Source organism: Prenolepis imparis, unplaced genomic scaffold (genome assembly GCF_030444845.1).
Source record: "Prenolepis imparis isolate NDT839.2.m4 unplaced genomic scaffold, iyPreImpa1.0 SCAF_10, whole genome shotgun sequence".
Classification (NCBI taxonomy): Eukaryota; Metazoa; Arthropoda; class Insecta; order Hymenoptera; family Formicidae; genus Prenolepis; species Prenolepis imparis.
Window position 1 is genome coordinate 3,439,612 of NW_028141168.1, and position 19,303 is coordinate 3,458,914.

General features: G+C 41.2%; 1 protein-coding gene across 1 annotated transcript; it reads left to right on the forward strand.

Moving 5' to 3' along the window:
* The first annotated feature begins 16,339 nt into the window (after nucleotides 1-16,339).
* LOC145941445 (uncharacterized) lies at nucleotides 16,340-16,804 on the forward strand. The gene has a single exon (XM_083047557.1). It carries the CDS (start codon nucleotides 16,340-16,342, stop codon nucleotides 16,802-16,804), a length of 465 nt encoding a protein of 154 aa, XP_082903683.1.
* The last annotated feature ends 2,499 nt before the right edge of the window (nucleotides 16,805-19,303 follow it).

Here is a 19,303-nt window from a genome sequence, read left to right on the forward strand (position 1 = left end):
TTTTACATCAATTATATATTTATGAAAAAATAGTAGGATGGTAGTGTAACAAAAAAGTGTATCGTTGTAATGAAAGAAATATGTATCACTGATATGAGATATTGTTTCGCATGAGATGCATGTAGTAATAGTATTGCAAAATGTAGATTCTGCTACTTCTTATATATGTATATATTTATATAATATTTGCAATATTATTTAATCCTACTATTTCTTACCTGTATGAAGTTAGCCCCCCATTTTTTTATTTTAAATATTTTTTACTTGTTCCAGGTTGTTCTACGTTTGTTCTATATTGTTCCAAAGTTACATGTCTAAAAAAACGAAAAGAGCGATGGAAAACACAAAAAAACGGTTTTTTTAAGTGGCCCCCCATTTTTTAAAAAATCCAAATTTTCTTGTTGTTCTGGATTGTTCTAATTGTTCTAAACATTGTTCCAAAGTATTAATTCCCCCAAAGTTGTATTTACAAAGATATAGCAAAAAATAACATTAAGCGCTCACACGATATTTTTATGTTTATAGCTATCGTTATTATTTTCTGACAACCAAATTACATATTTAAGCTGAAAATGCATGGAACAACCAGGAACAACTGTTAGTTTTGCAAAAACAAACATATAAAGGGCACTTTACTCTTGGAGGTAGAGCATTATTCTGTGTTTTTTCACCGATAACGTCACGCCAGCGATACCGAAATGTAGAACCATGGTATTTGGGTCCAGGACAACGAGGAACAACTCTTAATTTTGCAAGAACAAACATATAAAGGGCACTTTACTCTTGGAGGTTAAATAATTATTCTGTTTTTTCACCGATAACGTTACGCCAGCGATACCGAAATGTAGAACAGTGGCATCCAGGCTTTTTTTTTTTTTAACGTGGGGAAATCCTTAAGAATACCCGCCTCTCTCGGGGAAGATTGGCGGGTTATGCCGGACTCTTACCGGCTAAAACCCCACTGCGCCTTGCGCATATTTGCATGTCACTCGGAAACGCGCGAGCATGCTTCAGGTTTGCGCCGGCGCAAAGTCTAGCTTACAATTAGAACAACTCTTACACTAAATTCTAATATTCTAAAATCGATTAGTAATGACTATACTTACACTAAATTATAATATTCTAAAATCGATTAGTAATAACTATTATTTTTTTATTATTTTTTGTAATTATTATTATTTTTTTTTTTAGCTATTTTTAACGTTTTTTTATTTTTTATATATTTTGTAACCGTCGTTACATACGCGAATTACGTAATCGAGGATTTTGTCTACGGAGATGGTAATGCACAACTATGCCAGGGCGCCAGGTGCGTAAGTCGCACTGCTAAAAAAAAAAAAACAATTCCTGTCCTCGATTTCGTCCGTTGCGTCTAATCAAGTAGTTTTCTTCGTTATTTTACTGCGGGCGAGAGAGTGACCACTCTCCCCAACTAGCTCGTTCCCGGGAACGTATTGGGTTCGTAAACGTGGGCAGTTATCGAAATTCACTAGGCTGACTATAATACGAATAGAATAAAGTTTTATGAAAGAGTAGACAAAGACTGTATACAGGATTAGGTGGGCGTCGGGCGGTTAATATACCGACCCCCGTCGAAGGCGCACGCTACTCGGACTGTGATCTTTTCGCTTCGGGTATCGAACGCGGGACGAAGGCAACGAGATCGCTATTAATCACGAGGCTCTAAGACGATATCCCGACAAAATCTTTTCTCTGATACGGAATTTGGCTATACTCCGGCAACGAAAATCTCTTTATGCGTCGGCAATCGCCTTGCTTCCGCCCGCGCGAGTCGATACGGCACTCGGCATCGGCGCTAATTAGCGGCCAGATGATTACTACGTAACGCACTCCGATGAATTCCGACTTCCTTAGATCCCGCTGAAGGTCGATATATAATCGCGGAATTTACTCGTTCTTAAAGTTGCGGCGTGCCGTCACAACGAAATCACACACTATCCACGCGGCAACCAGACCGCGGCACGCGGCGAGGTATCGTATTTCACGCCGCAATTTCGTGACTCGCGCGACCTTTACACAAACCAAAATAAAACTCAAATAATACGCTAGGATAATTCCTTCAATATGGTCGCGAATATGATTTCTGTCGTGTCGGGAGTCGATTACAATAGTTTTCGCTTAATCGCACGAATCTCCCGCACTAACTTTCTCTAGTAATTACTGTAACAACCCTTGCTTCCATGAGCTCGCCAACATTTTACGCGGCACCGTAACACGTATGCCTTACACTCAAAAACTATTCAGCGTGGACGTAATCCTTAAATTATTAACGGTTCGGACTGTCGGCGGATGTCGGAGAGAGAGTACTCGCGGAATAGAGCGGCTCGAATAAGCCGCCGGACCCCTCGGCCGTAACTACGTCGCGAACGGAATTGACAAAAGTCTCGTCGTTACAAGACGCACGATTATCGGCAACGAACCACCGGTGGCCTCGAGGTCTCCGTCGACTCACCCTTACCGGCTATCTGATGTCTACACGAAGGGGATGACGACGTCTTCTCACCGGGTAGGCTTCCACCTTCGTTTTCGGGACAGTGACGAGAGGGAGGCCCTCAGGAGCCATGCCGGTGGTTTGATGCGAAATTAGGCCACGCGTGGCGCTAATGAGGTCAGGGCTGTCTCGCGGCCGTGGTTGTTCGCAGGGCCGGGGCGCTTTAACATTCTTCTCTCGTGATGCGCCGTCGTGTGTTATCCGTCGGGAGCGAGGGTGCCGAGAGGAATGTCTCGCAGCAGCGAACGGTGGATCCGTCCCGGCCGTCTGGTGCACCGGATGTCTCTTGCCTCGATTCCTTCGTCGATTTTTTATTCCATCCGGGCCCCGCCGCCGGGTTCGATCGCCGGATCTCGCGCCGTCGCTCCGTGTCGGGGCTCCTGCGCTACATGCGCACGGAGTGGCCTTCCCCATCTTCCTCCCTCTCTGGCTCCTGAATTAAATTTTACATATGAGCGGCAGCTTCTGTTCCTTTACTTAAGGTAATTAACCCTCGATTATTATTTGCTCACCTGGCGTGCTCGCTGTTCTTAATAGGCCTCCACTCGTCCCGTAACTCTTCTTCCTCGTGAGTGCCTCCCCGGATGAGACCCGCCGACCATCCCCTCCGCCTTTTACATACTCCAAATACGCCGAACAATAATGTAATCGCACACATTACCCGAATCTCCGAAGAGCGCGAATCATGCGGCAGCGAAATCGCGGTCGACTCCGCGCGCGAAGCGCTTTCCTTTTCTCTCTCTCTCGCTAAATCGCAGAGTAGCGATCCCGTCAATTTTTCCGATCGAGCCTCTCGGCCCTTGTGACGGACAACTCTATATTGTCCCGTCACAATTTATTTTAGGTTTTAAGTGTTTAAGTTTTTACGTATATACATATTTGCGGGTTTATCTCTGTATCTTCTATAACATGTACTGATTTTTTGCATAAATCATCAAATTCCTTCTACTCATTAATTTTTACAAATGCCGTGTAATGTCCTACAGATGTTATAGTCGTACCTCCTTCATAATTAATTATTCCTGCTATCTCATATCGTGCTCTATTTAATATTAAATCATTTTTAAAATTACGTAATATAGTTTTCTGATTTGTTCCATCCGTAATTTCAATAAATATTACATCTCCGTATTGTATGTCTATATTAACCTTACTGTTACATTTTTTGTTTAATGTATTAGTATATTCATCTATTGCATTCTGTAATTTTTCATGTCCAAATTGCTTCAATATGTCAATATTAATTGGCAAAATGGTTCCTTTGCGTTCCACAACATTTTCACATTTTGTGCAAGTTTTATTTAGATAATAGCTGAAATCATCCTTAAATAATTGTACACAAAGATGAGAAATGTTCGAAACTGCGTCAATAACTACGACGCCAGGCACATTTTCGTTTACCAAATGTTTTATTTCACGTAATAATTCTGCTCTTTTCTTGTAAGTTGATTTACTCGAACCAGTTTTTAAAAATAATTTTTAAAATTCAAAAGCTTTTGTGGAACTCGATTCAATCACTTGTCGGAATGAATTATGTATACTTGCAGAAGCTAAAATATGAAAAAGACTGTCGAATCCACACGTATTTTGCACGAAATATTTTTTATTTTTCTCTCTCTTTCTGCAATTATTGAGGGACATAAATTTCCATTTTGGAGCATACTGATACCAATTACATTTTTTTCATTAAGTTCCGTGATATTCCAATCGGGCCGAACACTGAGATATGTTCGTCTAATTTTTTTAGGAGCATTTTTATTTCTCCAATTTTGTTCCAATAACAAATCATGAGATTCATCAAACGAAGAATGGTTCGGTGTTTCTAAACTGGAAATATTTTTATATCATACATATTTTCTTTGTTCTCATCAGATGTTGTTTTATTTAAATCAAAATTTTCGATTTGATGAAATGAAATGTTTGATGATTCTTCGTGATTAATATCCTTGTTATTGGTCTCACAAGCGTTTCCTTTATCTTCTTTTATTTCACAAATTACTTGTTCTTTATTTAAATTCAAATCTAGTTCTTTTTTGGCTACAGCTAATTTCGCTTTTCCTGAGAATGATTTTATATGGATACTTAAAAATTTATCAATGCGCATCGGTCGACATTCATTTCTTAATATGCGATGCTTAAGATCGTTAAATTCCGATTTCACGGCGGATGAACTGACATGTACTTTTTCAAGTTTAAACGCATTTGTCATAGTACTCGTATATAATGGAAAATAATGCAATAGATTTTTAATTTTAGAGGTTATAGCAGGAGCATAATATGAATTAATTGCCTCACCTTGAGGAGTAGAAGTAACTGCATTTATACAATCTTCGAATAAAACATTTAACCAGTTACTAATAGTATTCTTTTCAAAACTTTAAGTACCTTTGTCATTAGAAAGTAACGCCTCCGCTGCTGAAATATCTTTAACAATGTTTTTATTTTCTATTATATTACTTATAGCTGCACACACACACACACACATTACCCTTAATTATACCGTGTAAGTGTTTTAAAGATTGTTCAGCTAAACTTTCAGATTTATTTAGTCCACAGCCTTCACTATTACAAAGTATTATAACGGATCTAATGATATTTTCAAATTCCCGAAAATCAGTTACTTTCGTTAAGTGTCCCATGATTAACATATAAAATGTTTTTACTCGTGGATGTACGTTTTTAAATTTATTCCATCGGGAAATTAAATGTACATAATGCGATATATCTAAACGAATGAGGCATGATGGTAAACTATAAGGTAATTCAATAAGGTAACAAAAACATTGTTGTAAATAATCTTTTAAACTCTTACATCTTCTAAACGATTTTGCTACAGCACCCATCAATGCTTTGTCGAAGTCGCAAACTAGCTGGTTTGGATATGGGAAATTTTGTTTATGAGTACAACCTATTCTAATTATTTCGTTAAACCAGTACATGATCGCATTAGTATTTTGGGTCGCGCTTAACATTTGAAATACGGGCATTTTTTATGTTGATGTTTCTACCATTATCTGGTATAAATATATGTGCAAAGATAATTCATTTGTTGGTAACTTTAATTTTTTTACCAGCGATCCTGTAGCATCGACACAAATAAAATTTGAATATTGAAGGTATATTGCCATTTGTTCTTGTGTCCAATAATGGACAAAAAATGGATCCAACCCAATTGAATGAATGTGTCCCGCATGGATATTATACTTCATTCGCTTTATACTTTCTATTGGATCACTAACAGATATTCCTAAATCTGCATTTTGTCTTTGTTCTTTTGCTTTACGTAAAACATTAACATTTGGTAAATGAGCTGGTTCGTTGTCACCAAAATTCATAAGTTTGTCGGTTTCCTTTCTGCGCCACATACATGGAAAAATATTTGCGTCGACCATTTCTTTGGAAACTTTAATTCTTCTTTCACCTTTTAATTGTTGTTTTTTTAAATGTGTAATTGAATCGTCGAAATTTTCAATTACACATTCCATCGTTATATCAGTTTGCGTTAAAGGTTTATTAATAACGCAACCTTTGAAAATACAATCACATTCTGGACATCGACCTGATACAGTTAAAAAAATACCAGTTCCAGATATCTTGCAACGTTTAAAAGTTAAAGGACATGGTAGTTTCGTTACGGCATATATTTGTGAATATAACTCGTCAGTCCATACCTTGCGTAATAAAACATTATACCTTCTTTCCTTTAAAACACTATCCGCATAGAATACCTCTTCGGGAGCTATCTTTAACCAAAGTTTATAAGACAAGTTTAAATTAAAAGTGATAAGATCACTATTGGTTTTATTTAAAGAAATATCTTGATCTGATTCGATAATTGATGAACCAATCTCGAAATTGAAAAATTTTTAAATTTTGTCCCATATGCCATATCTATTTTTCTGTAAAATTACGTAAATATATTTTCGTGCTTTAAGTGCTTAGTATCAGGATTTCGCTTAGTAATATTGCTAATTTTTTGATAAATTTCAGATTTAGGACCAATGGGTTTGCCACAAGGACTTGCTATATCATCAAAATCTAAGGATGAAATAATATCCAAGATATTTTTTACGTGCGTAGCCATATCAAACAATTTTCTAAAAGATAGAAAACGAAGGCAATATTGTATACAAAATGCTGCAAAACGATATTTTTTTCTAATAAGTATGTTGTCCAAACGATCAAGATTGGTCACTCATGACCGGTAATTTATGATATGAAATGCAGATCACACGTCACAAATGCTCGGAAAGCTAACGAAAACAGTAGATCATCATTCGCTCATGAGGCATAGAGAGATGCGTAATGCGACAATTGTCAAATGTCCAGCGAAGCGCTGCAAAGATCTCCCCCACCATTCCTTTCTCCCTACTACTGTAGTGGGGAAAAAGGAATGGTGGGGGAGATACTTGCAGCGCTTCGCTGGACAATTGTCGCATTACGCATTTGTTCTAGCCGGTAAGAGTCCGGCATAACCCGCCAATCTTCCCCGAGAGAGGCGGGTATCCATGAAGATTTCACCACGTTAAAAAAAAAGCCTGGATGCCACTGTTCTACATTTCGGTATCGCTGGCGTAACGTTATCGGTGGAAAAAGACAGAATAATTATTTAACCTCCAAGAATAAAGTGCCCTTTATATGTTTGTTCTTGCAAAATTAAGAGTTGTTCCTGATTGTTCTGGACTCAAATGCCATTGTTCTACATTTCGGTATCGCTAGCGTGACGTTATCGGTGAAAAAACACAGAATAATGCTCTACCTCCAAGGGTAAAGTGCCCTTTATATGTTTGTTTTTGCAAAACTAACAGTTGTTCCTGGTTGTTCTATTCATTTTCAGCTTAAATATGTAATTTGGTGGTCAGAAAATAATAACGATAGCTATAAACATAAAATATCGTGTGAGCGCTTAATGTTATTTTTTGCTATATCTTTGTAAATACAACTTTGGGGGAATTAATACTTTGGAACAATGTTTAGAACAATTAGAACAATCCAGAACAACAAAGAAATTTGGATTTTTTACAAAATGGGCGGCCACTAAAAAAACAATTTTTGCTATATTTTTGTAAATACAACTTTGGGGGAATTATTACTTTGGAACAATGTTTAGAACAATTAGAACAATCCAGAACAACAAGAAAATTTGGATTTTTTAAAAAATGGGGGGCCACTTAAAAAAACCGTTTTTTTGTGTTTTCCATCGCTCTTTTCGTTTTTTTAGACATGTAACTTTAGAACAATATAGAACAAACGTAGAACAACCTGGAACAAGTAAAAAAATATTTAAAATAAAAAAATGGGGAGCTAACTTCATACAGGTTATTTCTTTCATTAGTATATAATTGTTGATAAGTTGGTAGGATGATAGCGTAAGAAGAAAGTAATTATGATGAAAGAAATAGTAGGATTGCAGCGTTAAAAGAAAGTAGTTGCAATTATTATATAAATATTTATTTATGAAAGAAATAGCAGGACTTTGTAATATTATACTACAAAAAAATAACTTTCTTGTTACTGGAATAAATACACATACCACATATGTGTGATATACTATATTTCTTTCGTAATAACAATCACTTTTCCTTGTTACGCTATCATCCTATTATTTCTTTATAAGTATGTAATTAATATAAAATTCAACAATTACATACTTATGAAGAAATAATAGGATGGCAGCGTAATAAAAAAAAGTGATTGTTATTATGAAAGAAATATGTATCAATTATATGTAATATTGTTTCGCATGACATGTATGTAGTAATAGTATTGTAAAATGTAGATTCTGCTATTTCTTATATATGTATATATTTATATAATATTTGCAATATTATTTAATCCTACTATTTCTTTCATGTAATTGTCGATAAGTTGGTAGGATGATAGCGTAAAAAGAAAGTAATTATGATGAAAGAAATAGTAGGATTGCAGCGTTAGAAGAAAGTAGTTGCAATTATTATATAAATATATATTTATGAAAAAAAAATAGCAGGACTTTGTAATATTATACTACAAAAAAATAACTTTCTTGTTACTAGAATAAATACGCATACCACAAGCAAAGAGGACCGTTATATTTTGATGAAATATGACGGGGGCGGTGGCGGGTTCTTTGCTTCTTTATTTTAAAATGTCTTTATTAAATGTTTAATGTTTAAATGTTTTTTTATTTTAAAATGTATAAATAAATATATACTACAAAAAAGTATATCTTTAAAAAAGCTTACCTTTTAAAAAAAGGTATAAAAAAGGGCGCCAAGTCCACACGCCATGTGAAAGTGTTATAGAAAACAGTGTTTTTAAATTACTGTAAAAAAAACTGCTCTAAAAAATAATGTCACTTTAATTTTATACAATATAATTTAATTGTACAAAATAATAATTATAATTTTCTAGGAAAAAAAAAATATACATAACAAAATTCTGTCAATTGACAAAAACTTATGCTGTAAAATTTAATATTTCTAAAAAAAATAATGATATCAAAAAATTGCGCCAAATAAATAAAAATTTATGTTAAAATTTATTTATTTTATTATTTTCAATATTTAAAAAAATATATCTAATAAATTACAATATAATTAAAGTAGGGTATAGTTAAAATAGAGTTATTTTATAATTAACTAAGCACAATTGTAATATACACACATCACTATTTATATAATACATCTTAGAGATATATTTTATTATAAAAAATTATATAAAATAATATAAAATAAACAATTATATGTATACATTCCAATAACTATATATATTCTAAAATGTTTAATAAAATAAGATAATATAAAATAAAAAACAAAATTTACACAAAAATTAAAAATTAAAAATTTACAAAAAATTAAAAATTAAAAATTAAAAACTTATGCAAAAATTAAAAATTAATATAAAATAAAAAAAATAAAAAAATTGTAGTTAAAAAAACTTGGCGCTGCTAAATTTCTAAATTACCGCAATGTATCTATCTGTAATATATCTTAAGGTAACAAATAATTAATTTACTGCAATGTATCTTAAAATACTAAATAATTAATTTAATAAAAAATATAAAAATATTTGCAACATAAATGTACGGAGTACGTTTAATATTGCAGTTTAATTTTGTTTATTATTAGCTTAGTGTTTAATTAATTTATTGCAATGTATCTTAAAGTAACTAATAATTAATTTTATATAAACACATTAATAACAAATAATTAATTTACATAATTTGTAACTACCGCTTTCGCGAGACACGGATAAGTCAACCGGGATCAGGGCTCGAGAAAGGGTTAAGTATAGAACGCCGATGGTGTATAAAAGAAAATAAGAAGTATATTTACTGTGGTGTACGTATATACAAGTGTGCATAAATGTGTGTGCGCTTGTGCGTGTATGCGTGTATCAGTTTCGAGCGTGAGCTTAATCGGAAATACAATGGTGTTGTGTTTTGCGGCACACGGTTTATTTCCCCGGATGCGCAATGCCTGTATGTACGAGCTCGAGGTGTAGGTGTGTGAGTGTGTGTGTGTGTGTGCGTGTTCGTCGCCGCTCAGTCGTGTTGACGTTGCGTCTGGGCGCGGGGTCGGCGCGGTGCGACGAGAGGCCGCTCTCTTCGATATATCGAAGAGAGCGCGGTCGGGCGGCGCGCTTATAATTCAGTTGTTTGCGGCTTTAATCGTAATCACGCGGTTCGTGGCGTAGCAGGGCGGCGTGTTCCGGCCACCCGTTGCGTCTTTTATGGATTGTGTGTAGGAGTGCACTGGCGAAAAGCGCGGCGAAGGCGGCGGAGCTCCACCCGTTGGGGCCAGTGCACATAGAAGAATTGAGCGCGGTGATCTGGTTCCCGAAATAGTCTCGGGAGAGGCGGAGCACGCTTCCACCTCGAAACCGGAAAGGCGTTCGGAACAGGAGACCGGATGTCAGCGAGCGCTGAGATTTGCTCAGCAGAGGTCGAGTACGCTTCGGCCTCAGCTCGGTAACTGGGTAGGTTTAGTTCGATAAAATAAATATTTTATATGTAATATCACTATATCTATATATTTAATACAAAATAAATTAATATATCTAACTATATATATATATTGCAGAAGATATTGAAGAGCTCCTTATATCAAATGTAAAAAAGAGGAGAAAATTATGAGATCATACATTGCCACTTGCAAAAAGATCTCGAGATGTAATTGCAACGCATTGGCAGAATATCTCGAAAGAATTAAATGATAAGTTTAATACTCTCTATTTAGGTATGTATTACTTTAATTATTTATCTCTTTTATCGAAGTATGCTTTTAACTTGTTTTATAGGAATTTTAACACCAGATGCTGCTTGCAAAAAATGGCGATATCTTAAAGATTCCTATATGCGTATCCGTAATGATATTATGAAGAAAAAAAGTGGTTCAGCCTCAAATAAGCCTGTCAAATGGAAATGGTATGATTACATGAAATTCCTACATGATCCACAGGATTCTTATAGGTTAGTATATTCAAATATTGTCTATGTATTTTGTTTAGTAATTATTGGAATTTTTTAAAAGCAAATTTAAATTATTAATAATTTATTGACAATTTTTTTGTTTTTTTATATTTTTATTAATTTTTATAATATGTGTAACAAAATATTTTATTATATTTTTATATGTAAATTTTGTGTTATATTTCAGTGCTGCTACAAACGTTCCAAGTAAAAGCAGTGATTGTGCTTCAACAAGTGAAATATCAGAAGTCGAAGAAGATTCTGTTCACATGCAAAAACGACGAAAGAAATCCAATAATAGCGACATATTAGAAACGTTATCAAGCATCATGAAAGAACCCATAAAAATAGATGCATCATCATTGCAAGTCGAAAAATCACGTGAATCACAAGACAATATAAGTAACATAATAAATGTAATACAAAACTTATTACGCGATTTTCCAGACAACGAAGGGTTCCATTTTGCATTAAAATTATTGCAATTAACTTCTGAAAAAGGAGACTAATTACGTAAGAATAAGTAAGTTTATGTTGTGTTTTTAAAATTTATGTTGCGTTTTCATATTTTATACTGTAATTATTTAACTTTCAATTACTTAATAATTACATAATTGATAATTACTCTCGCAAAATTACTTTTAAGATAAACAATGATTGTGATAAACTGTTGTGTTCTTTATGAATATTTTATACTTAATTAAATTTTAAGTAAAATTACTTTTAAGATAAACAACGATTGTGATAAACTGTTGTGTTCTTTATGAATATGTCATAATTAAATTTTAAGTTTTTTTTCTTTATAATTAATATGATAATTAGTATAAGTTTTTTCTTTATGATTAATGTTTTGTTTAAAATGTTTTAATTATATTTAAAATAATATTAATTAAAATATAAATTTTTTATAAGCTTATAAAAACATGTTTTTTATAAAATAAAAATATATTTTATTTTAATATGCATATACTTTTTCTTACATATGTAAAATACTATGACAAAATAAAATTCATAGAACCTTTACAAACTTTTTTTCCAAATAATTAAATAGTATTTGTTATGTCATTACAAGTAGAAAAACAGTACGTCAATCACGAAACAATATAAACATTATAAGCAATATAATAATTTCCAAACAATAGAGACTTCTTTTGGTTCTATTTCTTTATATTCTATCTCTACTACCTCTTACAAATATTTCTATCTTTTATTATATTTTACTTTTAATGATATTTACATATTTACATTAAACCTATCTAAAATCTAAAAATTAAATGTACTTGACAATTTATTTTTATAAAAAAATGACACATTAGAAAATATATTAACTTTATACTTTATATGAACATTTCTTGCCACGGAACAGCACCTTCATTATTGAAATAATCAACAAAAATGTTTCGTATATGAGATGCTTCCCGCGTGTGAGTATTACTGCCAACATTGCTTAAATTTCTAAATGCCGCAATTTCCATTTCAGGTAATGTTGGAATATCCATAACATTATTAGTAGTTTCAGGAAAGCAATTAACATCCTCAGTATTTTGACGAAGAAAATTATGTAACACAACTGTTGCTTTTACTATATTTTCTGCCGTTTGTATCGATGTATTGATAGGTCGCTTATATATTCTCCACTGAGAAGAAAGAATTAAAAAAACGCGCATTCCACCATACGGCGCGCTCTATTGAGTCGGTAATTAAATATACGTTTTTCCTTTGTGAAACCTCCCTTTCCAGGAAATGGCCGCATCGTGTAATTGGTTAACTGGAAAGCTTCGTCAGCTACTAAAACGTATGGCAAAATAGGTCCCTTGAAGACATAATCTGGAGGTGGTATATCCAATTCACCCGCTGCAAACGCTTCACCCATAGTAGACCTCGACCATATTCCTCCATCACTTTGTCGTCCTGTTGCTCCAATATCAACTAACACAAACTTATAGTTGCTATCGCAAACAGCCATTAACACAATGCTGTGCGAACTTTTATAATTGTAATATGTGGACCCCGAGTGTGGTGGAGCCTACAATAATGTTTTTATATGAAAATGTTTTGAATATAAATAATTGAAAGGAAATAATATAAAATTTAACAAATATAATCTTACTTGTATGACTACGTGTTTTCCATCCACAGCACCTATGCAATGTGGAAAATTACATTTTAGTTCAAAATTTTTGGCGATTTTTTTCCATTCATCACATGTAGGTACTTTAAGTACAATGGATACTAAACTTGTCCATAATGCATCACATGTTTCTGCAATTATCTTTGTTATTGTGGATTGATCGATATAATACTGATATTGTAACGACATCATTGAATCTCCAGATGCCAGATATCTAAATAAGAAATTGTACAATCAACATTGAAACTATCATGTAATTACCTTGATTTGCTGTCAATATTGTTACATTTACATATTAATAAGTTACTAATATAAATTTTGTACCTTAATGTAAGCAGCAGACGTTGCTCAGGTGATATTGGCTCTCGACAAAGTGTTTGTTTAGTGATTTTTGGTAAAATTAAAGTACATAGCTCTTCAAATTGTGTTGCATTCATTCGACAATAATTTATAAATAAATTAGGAAGTAAGAAAACTGAGAGTTCTAACTCAGGTCCTCCGAGGGGGGGTGCGGGGCGCGGGGGTATCTCAATGGCGCGGGGTATGACGTCACGCGGGACGGGGGGTATCGCTGTGGCGCGGGGGCTGACGTCACGCGGGCGGGGGACGCTTATCGCAGAGTTGGGGGGGGGGGTCTAAGCATGTTCGGCAACTGATTATCTTTGTGATTTATGGCTACCCGAAGCCATAAAACTATGTTTTTCATTTTATGGACATTTTATCATTAGGAAAGGAATGAATTGGAGAACTTGAGGCGGCAAATGGACAAGCTCCGCCACGAAAACCAGAATCTAAGGATTCTTTTGCAGAAAATGGAGCGGAAACAAAAGGCCGCAACCGCCAGGATGGAGAAGACGATCCCAGGAGAAAGGGAAGCGGAAGCGCCACTCCCACAGAGAAGAGCAAGGAAAGGGAAGGAAGGACACGGGGAGACCTCGCTTCTGTCCAAGGACAGGAAGGCCTCCCCGCATCGAGAGGAGCCAGGAATCCTACTTCCGCCCTTAAGCGGGGGGATCCCAGGCCCCTCGTGGAGAGAGGACATACAAATGGAGATGGAGGAAACATCCTCTCCACCCGCAACGGAGAGCCCTCCCCCGGCAAGTGTTCCCTGCCGGGAAACGAAAGGACCAGCAAACGAGGAAAGGGATAGCCACGAGCGATTGATGGCAATGCTGGAGGGGGTAGTGGAGCGCATGCTGGACAGGCGTTTCGGAGCCCCACCAACAAGCCACGACCGATGGAAGGAAGGGAAAAGAACAACTACTCTTCCTCAACCGGGTGGCAGCAAAGACCCCCTCCCACCAGCAGGAAAGAAAGGAAAAGAGAAGAAGGGGAAAGGAGGAACCAGGAGCAAGGCCACTATCACGCTCAATCCCCCCGCAAACCCGGGGAAGAGTGTGTCGGCCAAGCTTCCTAAGAAGGACTCGAGGAAGGAGGTCACTGCTGCGGCACTGAAGCAGTCAAAGCAGCCGCCAAAGGCCACTCAACAGCAGTCTCAGACGGCTGCGAAGACTGCAAGCGGCAAGCAGCAGCAACTGCAAGAAGAGCAACAGGGGACGTGGGCCACAGTGGTAGGCAGGAACACGGCCCAAAAGGAGAAGAGGAGGGAAAACGCAGTGACAACCTACGAAAGGAACCGGAAAGGGCCAGGCTCCTATGAAGCCCAGCCCGGAGCCACGAACAAGAAGGGAACCCAGGGCGGCAGTGGTCACCATCACCTGTCCCCCTGGGCAATATGAGGAGACGATGCGGGAGGCCCGCACTAAAGTGAACCTCGGTGAACTGGGGATCACCGGGGTGAGGTTTAAGAGGGCGATTACCGGGGCCCTCATAATAGAGGTTCCCGGCAAGCAGAGTGACCATTGGCGGACAAGTTGGCCGTCAATCTGAAGCGTGCCTTCGCAGCGAAGAGGGACGTGAAAGTTGACCGGCCAACGAAGATGGCAGAACTCCGCCTTACAGGGATGGACGAATCCGTCACCCCGCTGGAGATAGCAGTGGCGGTGGCGGAAATCGGCGGGTGCGAGATAGAAGAGGTGCGAGTAAGGGACAAAAGAATGTCCTCTGCTGGCGTAGGGACAGCTTGGCTCAAATGCCCTCTCTCCGCGGCGAACAAGATAGTTGCTGCGGAGAGGATGCAAATAGGATGGGCACTAGTTACGGTGCAGCTGCTGGACAACCGGCCCCTTCAGTGCTACAAATGCCTGGAGGGGGGCCATGTCCGGCAGTGGTGCCCAAATGATGTGGACAGGAGCCGACAGTGCTATCGCTGCGGCTCCACTGAACATGAGGCGAGGAATTGCGGGGAGAGGATTCAGTGTCCTGTATGCAAGGATAAGAATCTCCCCGCAAGTCATCGATCGGGTGGTAAGGCGTGCACCTCAGTGCAAAAAGGAACCAGAGGACTGGCCCTGAGCAAGATGGTCTCTAAGGTCCAGCCCTCTTCCCAAGGGAAGGAAAGAGAGGAGGAGAGAAGACCAGCATCGGTCTCCTCCACCAGAGCCCCTACCCCCCTCCCGACTGAGAGGAGGAAGGGGGATCAGGAGGAAGACCCCTCGCAAATCGGGGGAAGAAAGAGGAGGAGACTGCGGGAGGAGCTGAATGAGGACCCCGCCTCCAATATGGAGGCGGAGAATGCAGGAGGCCCGAGCGATAGCGACGATGACCTGTAAAATAATACAGGCCAACGTTAATCACTCGGGCAGGGCGCAGGACCTCCTGCTCCATCATTTGGCGCAGGAGGGCTGTGGACTTGGGATCCTCTCGGAACCTTACAATGTCCGAGAGGGTCCCAGATGGATGGTCAGCCTCGAGGGAGGGGCGGCCATTTATTGGAGGGATGCCCCGAATTCCCCTCCCCTTGAGCCACATGTCAGGGGGAGGGGATTCGTGGCGGCTTTCTGGGGGCCCATCGTGGTGGTATCTGTCTACCTTCCACCCAGCCTGACGCCCGACAACTACGCGCGTCGGCTGTGGAGGGTGGGCAGACTGGTCGGAGGCTCTCTCCTCGTCCTGCGGTAGTCGCGGGTGACTTCAATGCCAAATCTGGCGTCTGGGGGTCCCCGCGACGGGACTGGAGGGGGAGCCTGGTTCTGGAATGGGCGGCGAGCTTTGGTCTTGGTATTATTAACACCGGGACCCAGAATACCTGTGTCAGGATGCGGGGGGGATCTATAGTCGATCTGACCTGGGCAAACCCCCCCCCGCAGAGAGACTCGTCAGGGGCTGGCGGGTGGCGACGGAGATGGAGACACTTTCTGATCACGAATACGTGACATTCTCCGTCGCCGCCATCCCAGTGGAGACCAGAGCTCGCCGGAAAGAGAAAGACGCCCAGTGCAAGCAATGGCCCCTCAGAAAGATGGATGTGGACGCCTTCCAAGCGTTCATCCAATGCGCCCTCATGGCCAGGGAGGACGCAGAGGAACAGGGATTGGAGGATCGGCTGAACTGGGTCCTAAGCACCATGGAGACTGCATGCGACGCCTCCATGCCCAGGGCCAAATTTCGGCCACCAAAGAGGGCGTATTGGTGGTCGGACAGCCTAGCCGATCTACGGAAGCGGCTGATCCATGCCAGGAGGCGGGCCAGCCGCCATCGAGGGAAAGAGGAGGTATGGGCGGACTACAGGTCCCTCAGGGACGATTTCCGGCGAGACATCAGGGCAGCCAAGGCCCGCTCGTGGGGGGGAGCTGTTCTCCTCTCTTGATAAGGATCCTTGGGGACGCCCCTATCGGATGGTATTGGGTAAACTCAAGTCGGAGACGTCCCCGATGACGGAGACGCTGGATTCCCTCTTCGTCCAGGAAGTGATAGACACGTTGTTTCCCTCGATGGAGGACGGTCTTAATGACCCGATTCCGGAGAGGGAATACGATTGGGACGAGGAGGTGATGCATGTCTCGAGAGGGGAGCTAAGGGGCGTCGTCAGAAGAATCAAAAGCGCCAAGGCGCCCGGTCCTGACGGCGTCCCTGGTAGAGCATGATGTCTCGCCCAAAAGGAGTTCGGCGAAGACATGAGGGACCTGTACACCAGATGTTTACGGGAGTGGAAATTCCCCCCAGAGTGGAAGAAGGCGAACATCGTTCTTCTTCCCAAAGAGGGCAAACCGCGGGACCAGCCTTCCGCGTACCGGCCGATATGTCTCCTAGACGAGGCGGGCAAAATCCTTGAAAGGATCATCTGCGACCGCCTCGTCGATCATCCGACCCGGGAGGGCCGAACCTAAATGCGGATCAGTACGGGTTCCGCGTCGGGCGCTCGACGATAGACGCCATTCGTCGGGTGCGCTCGATCGCGGAAGTGATGGATGTTACTTGCGGTAGCATTGGATATTTCCAATGCCTTTAACACCCTGCCCTGGCGACGTGTGGGGGTGGCAATGGAATACCATCGAGTGCCCCCCTACCTAATCGCCATGGTTCGGGACTACTTTCGGGACAGGAGGCTCGTGTATTACGACCGGGACGCGGTAAGGACTGAGAGAGTGATGTCGGGTGGTGTTCCACAGGGATCAGTGCTTGGCCCACTGCTGTGGAACATCACCTACGACGTGGTCCTGCGAACTGCCCTCCCCTCCGGCTGCAGTGCCATCTGCTATGCCGATGACACATTGGTGCTGGCTGGAGGAAAAGACTGGGGGGAAGCAGCCGCGAGGGCGAACCTCGCGACTGCCAGGATCGTTCACACGATCAGGGCGGTGGGGCTCAAGGTGGCGCCCCAGAAGACGGAAGCTACGTTCTTCCATAACGGAAGGCACGGGGCGCCACCGCGAGCCACGATACGGGTCGCGGACATCCCAATCCTGGTGGGGAGCCAGATCAAATATCTGGGTCTCCATCTCGACAGCCGATGGACCTTCGGCGAGCATTTCCGACGGATATCCCCTAGGGTAGAGAAGGCGGCCATGGCAATTGGCCGCCTCTTGCCCAACCTGGGGGAACCTGCGGAAAATGTTCGCCGATTATACGCCGGTACCGTCCACGCCATGCTGCTGTACGGTGCTCCAGTATGGGCCGGAAAGGTTGAAACCACCCGGACGCTGAGGAATGCCTTGCGGCAGACACAGCGCCGGGTGGCCAACCGAATCTGTAGGGGGTACCGTACGGTCAGCTGGACGGCGGTGGGGGTGCTCTCCGGAGTACCCCCCGTGGAACTTCTCGCCCGCATGTACGCGGATGTGTATGACCGCGAACGCGAGCTGCAGCGGGCGGGGTTCATCATTACGGACGATATGCGGCGTACTGTGAGGGGGCAGGCCCGACGAGTCCTCATTGTGCGATGGGCCAGGCTTCTGGAAGATCCAAACCTGCCTAGCCAGAGGACCGTCGAGGCCATAAGACCGCATTTGGTCCATTGGCTAAATAGGCCCAGGGGAGGGGTGACGTTCAGAATGACCCAGGTGCTCACCGGGCATGGGTGCTTTGGTGAGTACCTGTGTCAAATAGGTAAGGAGCGCACGACTCGCTGCGTCCACTGCGGCCACGAGTAGGATGACGCACAACACACTCGAGGTGTGCGTCACGTGGAAAAAAGAAAGGAGGGATCTCGTGGCCGCGGTGGGTGAGGACTTGTCGCTCCCGGCCGTGATTGAAGCAGCAGTCGGGAGTGACACGGGGTGGAGAGCCCTCTCCTCCTTCTGCGAGACAGTGATGGCGCAGAAGGAGGAGAGGGAAAGAGAGAGGGAGCGTACGGGAGGGAGAAGGCGCTCCTTGGAGCGAGAAAGAAGAGAGGAAGAGAGCAGCGGCGGAGACGAACCCCCTCCACCCCGGAGGGGGAGACTTACCCGCCTTCCCGTGGCCAGTATAGACCCGGGATGGGGTTTTCGGGGGTGGACCCGGGACACTTAAGGTGCCTTTTCATGCTGACGCTCGACGCTCATTTTTAGCGTCAAAAGACGTCACGTGACCAAAATTGACGAATTGGTATCTTTATTTTTGGTCACGTGACGTCTTTTGACGCTAAAAATGAGCGTCGAGCGTCAGCATGAAAAGGCACCTTTAGCTCCTAGTCTCCTCCCCCGACAACCTCGCAGGAGGGAGATGGGTGGCATGTACTGACGAATAATTGGGACAAGCCGCCCGAACCTCGAGGAGGGTCCCCTGGCTGACGGTCGAACCCGCCTAAGGGCGGGGGGAACCACAGCCGGGGGGCAGGGGGGCCGGGGCTCGAGCGGGAATACTCGAGCCCCGACCCCGCCCCCAACAC